The 6,000-nt window shown below is 42.3% G+C and overlaps 1 protein-coding gene across 1 annotated transcript in view; it reads left to right on the top strand.

Moving 5' to 3' along the window:
* Positions 1–6,000, top strand: part of SGSM2 (small G protein signaling modulator 2) — a gene marked incomplete at its 5' end in the record, with an annotated part of 32,436 nt that overhangs the window by 24,133 nt on the left and 2,303 nt on the right. Inside the window, 5 exons of the mRNA XM_009576455.1 lie at positions 1,052–1,456; positions 2,149–2,273; positions 3,264–3,346; positions 3,825–3,934; positions 5,242–5,338. Of these exons, the coding sequence (XP_009574750.1) occupies positions 1,052–1,456; positions 2,149–2,273; positions 3,264–3,346; positions 3,825–3,934; positions 5,242–5,338 (820 nt within the window). The remainder of the gene's footprint in view (positions 1–1,051; positions 1,457–2,148; positions 2,274–3,263; positions 3,347–3,824; positions 3,935–5,241; positions 5,339–6,000) is intronic.

Below are 6,000 nucleotides of genomic sequence, written 5' to 3' on the forward strand. Positions count from 1 at the left end.
AGAGGTGCAGCCCAGGGACGCAGAGACTCCATCAGTTTGGAGCTACTTGAATCCTGTACAGAATTTGAAGCTGTAGTGCCTCCATAATAGAGCTAGGAGCAGGTCTGTATTTTGGGTGGTCTATAGCTGTTCTTAAGCAGGACCTGCCTAAGGGGCTTTAAGGTTCACCTACTATAGAAGATCCTCCTCTCAGTAGAGGAATAGCTTTCTAGATCTCTTACTTATAGGTCCTTTATTCAAATCCAGCATAGGGCAAAAGATTACTACTATTAAAGCGTATTTTTTATTCTGTCGTGTCCCTGACTGACAGGTTGGGTGTGCTTTTATTTTGGGAGAGGGCACTTTTGTCAATCTAAGGTAAAATGCTAAAGCAGTAGAAAGGCAGACTGAATTTAACCTCTCTGTAACTTGAATAGTCAAGAAATGGGTTTCTTTTCACATTGTTGGACAGGAGAGCTGGCATGTGTGTGCCAAAAGTGTCTCTGAGCATCCATTACTTACGCAGACTTCAGTTAGCTAACCAATTTCAGCAAGGCAAGAGAGAAGGGAACTTGAAATAGTTCAAGAAAGAGTTTTTTAGCAAGAGAAGAGGTAAACTGGTTGCATGGTGAAATGAATTTGAAGGCCAGTCTTGCCTTCAAACAGCAGTAGTTGAACTGGATTGTTGGAGGCCTGAGGTATGTTGGTCTTCTTCAAAGATACATTGCAATGACCAGATGTTTTTAGTGTTGGTGTTGCAGGTAGGGAAGCTTCACTGCTTTCCAAGGTATTTCTAATTTAAGATTATGAAAGGGGGAGACATCATCATAGGAGACGGCTATGAGATCATAAATTGGTATTATTTTTAGACTTACAGTCTCAGTATAAAGACTGAGTGAGGAGCTCTCAACTATTTGCATGCAGGAAAGCTCTATTAATCAGTGATCTTGCTTGCTGAAGTAATGTAGTCATTTCTCTCTCGTGGCTGGAGGTTTGTTTGCTACATTAACGTTTCTTGCTTCTCTGTTCTCCCCTGCTTTATCCGAATCTTCTCTCCCCTGCCCCCCCTCAGGTCTTTATATCTGTAGATGAAACGGACTCAGCGGAGCGGGATTCAAAAGGTCAGGACGACCCCACTTTCACCATGGTGTCTGCTGACATGCCAGCAGCAGTAGCTGCCGTAGAGCAACAGTCTGTGGAGTTTGACTCCCCCGACTCTGGGCTGCCGTCCTCGAGGAACTACTCTGTGGCCTCAGGCATCCTGTCCAGTATCGATGACGGACAGAGTGTCTCCTTTGAAGATGGGGCTGAAGAAGAAGCTAGCACTGACTTGGAAAGGACTGATCCAGACATACCACGTATGCAGAAAGCCAAGTCAATTGTACTGCAGTCTCAGGATTCTGTATCAGAAGAGCAGCTGTGTTCCCAGGTGGATTATTTAATGGATGTTGCTTCTGTCTGCGCTGCATCCTACACAGTAGGTCACAACATAAGTATCATCATCTCTCTGCACAGCATTGCTTTTCTAGCAAAGACTTGTACTTTTTCAGATAGGATTTAATGAGAGACAATCCCAAACTAGAACTACAAGTGGTGGGATGATAACTGAGGATTTTTGCATCCAAATCTTTTCATCTGGATTTTGAGCTAGATTGGAAATAAGACCGCACGAAAAATCTGGGTCTTTTTTGGAGTGGGAGGGCAAGGAAAAGAACGTAGTACAGTTCTAGCAGCTAAAAATTTCCAGGGGCTGGAGGGAGGTGTGGGGATGTGGACGACACACCACTTGTAAGATTTCAGTGTCATTTAATTCAAACTAAAACCCACACTTAATCAAATTGAACCACAACCTAAATCTAGATTCAAGACTCCACCATCTCTGTTAGCGTTGCTGTCAACAGATTTGTAGTTGAGTTTTTGCCTCTCTCTTTCTCTCTGCTGAAGTTGTTCAACTAGAAATAACCCTTTGGAAATAGGGCAGGCTTGGAACCTTTACCAGTGAAAGTGTATGCATTTTACCTGGGATACAGTAATCGAGTATTTCGATGCTCTCACGTGCCCCAAGTATAATTGTACTATTTCTGGTTTGTTGATTCTCAGAGCGAATCTGCACCAAGTCCTGGGAATGCTCTACATTCAGCAGATCTAACTAAAACTTTTCTGTTTTAGATAGAGTTATTGGACACTGTTGCCTTAAATTTGCACAGAATTGATAAAGATGTCCAGAGATGTGATCGGAATTACTGGTATTTTACTGCCGACAACCTGGAGAAACTCCGAAATGTCATGTGCAGGTAATACAGCTTGTAAACTGAACTACTTTTCACTTTTCTGTCATAATTCATAAACTATAATAATATGAAAATAATAGCCTGTATAAAAATTCTCACTAATGAACTTAAAACTTGCAAGAAGGAAGAACAGGTAGGGTGGTAGGTTAGAGAGCATGAGTATGACAGGTGGTCCAAGGTTGGAATGCAGGCTTGAGAAGATTCTCTTTCTACCTCAAGATTCTCTTTCTACCTTAAAGCAGAAAGTGTCATAGACTTTAACACTTGGAAAAGATACCAAGATTCCACCTAGGGGAAAAAAGAAAACAAAAGCCAAAAAAACCCAGGTACCTTTTAAAAATCTGGGCTTTTTTTCCAAAGACTGTTATGCCTTTGTTAGCTGTTTTTCACAAACTATTGATATGCAAGCCATGTGTGTAAGGTATGGTCCTCTCTATCCAAGCAGAAGACAATACAGAGCTGTGAAATACTCTGGAACGTGAAGTGTCAAAAAGTTCTGAGACACACACATCCAACAGCTGCTTAAGATTTGATCTCACATAATCAAATTAGACTTCAATACAATTTTTAGCTTTTGAGGAACAGGAAGAGAAAAGTTCGATAGTAGTTAATTCATCCTGTAAGTAGACAATTGATCACATTCTTTTACCCTTTCACAACACACTAAGAGCCTACAGCAAGAGCCGTATTACAGGAGATATTCCTGTCTCACATGCTGCTCTGTCCTCGTCGTGGATTGTTTATAAAGCCTTTAGGAGTTTTCCTAGAAAAAAACAGCAGAAATACTCGTCCTTTTATACCAGTGTGTTGGAAGATTTGAATTGTTGTAGTAGTTCTTGGACTTCTAGCTTTATCTTTTACAGCACTCTAGAACAAGACACTTAAAAACTTCCAAAAGGAGTTGTATTTTAGGTGCAAGACAAATTTTTGAGGCCACCATGCAGGAAGAGGATTTTTAATCCTATTATCTCTTGTGTTTTCTTCTTTCTGCAGTTATGTTTGGGAGCACCTAGAAGTTGGTTATGTTCAAGGCATGTGTGACCTCCTGGCTCCTTTGATGGTTATACTTGACAATGGTAGGAAGGGGTTTTTTTCGGAATACGTTGGTATCTTTAGGGAGGTCTTTCTTTGGAAATGCTGTTTCAGAAGTTGTATGCATTAACCAGGGCTAGCTCACCAGGAAAATCAAACCTCCAGCGCTTGATTCATATTTTCTCTACATGCGGCTGTTGCTGAAATGGCTAACATTAGTATCTCGGGGATTCTCTGTTCACTCACTGACTTCCAGATTAAATTTTACTAAATTTTCAAAGCAGCTGTGTTCCTGCAGTTGCTGAAGTTGAAAACTCAACTGCAAGCTGGGTTGTTTTGAAACATAACCAGTAAAAATGGTCCATAGTCAGGCACTGTCTTCTGTTTCATCTAAATACTGGTGACAGGATTAGGGAACAGCAAAGGGGAAAACGCTGTTTCTCCCTTTTCCTGCAGTACATTATTTTGGTTCAAAGAAATCACACAATTAGCAACACTGAGCGTTCTGCATTGTATCTGCAGATCAACTGGCTTACAGCTGCTTCAGCCACCTGATGAAGAGGATGAGCCAGAACTTCCCCAATGGAGGTGCCATGGACACACACTTTGCCAACATGCGGTCCCTAATCCAAGTGAGTCTTTCTGAATCTTATTTGAAAGAAGATGAGGTTGCGGCTGAGGTTCAGAACTAGCTTGATGCCACGGTGAAGGGCAGGAACTCCAGTGACTGGGGTTCCTAGTCATCTGTACTTCAGAGCTGGGGAGGGTAAGAATTGTTTTATGCAGCCCCAAACTGATTTCCTGCTTCTCAGGGGACGGCATTTGCTGTCACAATGAAAAGTGTGTATTAGAGCATGTCAATTCATCTTGACAAACAAAACAAACACCCCAAACTTCTGCCTCCAGTACACCAGCTAGACAGTGTAATGACTCCCATTTATGGCTCAGTCTAGCTCCAACTGAAGTCAATGAGAAATAGCAGTAAGATCCAGTCTTCACTGCTTTTTGGAAGAGAAAACACTGATATTTGTGGCACAAACTTAATTTCTTACAGGTTTAAATAGACCATAGTTATATTTGTATTCACACAGGATGCTTGCTGAACGGAGTTTTTTTGGATGGATTAAGGCCTAGACATTCCACTCCTTAAAGCACCAGGCACCTGAGCAAGATTAGCATAAAGAAGAGAACATCAGGATAAGCCATTATGTGGTTTGATAGGTGGGATATTAAAAAGTAATGAAAATAGAGGTCAGTCAACAAAGAAGGTGGCCAGCACGGCAAATGCACGCAGCACTGAACATATGGCTGCGGTGTTTCTGTTGAGTAGCAAGACTGTCAGAGGATGCCCCCCTGCTTATCCAGCAGCCCTTAGGATGACGTCTGTGAGGAATGATTATAGAAGTACTTACACATTTAAGGCACGTATCAGACATTTGGCAAGTAGTTGTTCAGTTCCAGAGAGCTTAGATGTTGCAGTGTGGAACTGTGCCACTGCTCATCAGAATTACAAACTTGCGATCAAAAAGTCTCACTTCCTTCTTTTCTCCAGGTAAATGGATTTCACTCTTTGCACCCCAGCTCCTATGTTACAATCTGAGAGTAGAGTTGGGTGGGAAGATGAAAATTTGCCACTTGTTGAAAATCAGTAGGATCTGTAATTTGCTGCTTGGACCTTTAAAATCACAGTGCAGATTGACTATTGCCACGTCATACCTGCAGAGCAGTAACTCTTCACCTCATTAGTCTGTGTCAGGGCACCCACATCATAGGCATTCTGCAGACATAGTAAAAAGACAGATCTGCGCTAAGCAGCTGCTGCTGACTAACCACAGGATCAGGTGATAAAGAGCAGCATGAGAGTCATAACCAGCCTCCAACACCTTTGATCCTGGCTAATTTCAGACAAGATACTGACAGCTGATGCTTTGCATTTTAGATTCTAGACTCAGAGCTTTTTGAATTGATGCACCAGAATGGAGATTACACTCACTTTTACTTCTGCTATCGCTGGTTCCTGCTTGACTTTAAAAGAGGTAATAATGTTCTATGCCTATAGTTTAGAGTTGTGCAAAACTGTGAACAGCTCTGTGTTTTGGTCTAAATGTCTGGATGGTGAGTAGCAGCTAGGCTCACAAGAGAGTTTGTAGCTAGGAAAGGTAATGCAACTCTCAGAGATGAACTAGCACTGGAATGAAGTCACAGCTTAGAAAAGAGTGTTGTAAATTCCTGATAATGTGGTTGGAGCCAAGCTTCTGCTCAGTGCAAATGCCTGTTTGCTCAAGGTGATCCCAAGTTGATCACACTCCCTTGTAAGCTTTGATACCTCCTTTCTAATCTATCTGGTAACAAGGAGCAGCTCAGCAATAGCTCAGGAGCTGTTGTGCTTTGCTGAATGAGGTACTTTATATACTGTGGGAGCACCCCAGGCTCTCAGGATCCCTGCACAAGCACACTCACCCACTCTAACAGAAGCAGTTGCTTGTAATCATTGGGTGAAGTGTTGCTGAAGAGAGACCCATCTTGCTATCAGGCAAGTCAGTAGCTCCTTTGAGTTATAGATTGATCTGCAAGAATCAAAAGAAGACATCCCTCTCAAACACCCTAAAGCACAAAGGTGATAGAGGGAGATATTATGAGCAACTACCTGACAGTGAGCAACGGGGCGGGGGGGGGGGGGGGGAGCGGGGATTGTTGC

The sequence above is a fragment of the Fulmarus glacialis genome, unplaced genomic scaffold (genome assembly GCF_000690835.1).
Source record: "Fulmarus glacialis isolate BGI_N327 unplaced genomic scaffold, ASM69083v1 scaffold34, whole genome shotgun sequence".
Classification (NCBI taxonomy): Eukaryota; Metazoa; Chordata; class Aves; order Procellariiformes; family Procellariidae; genus Fulmarus; species Fulmarus glacialis.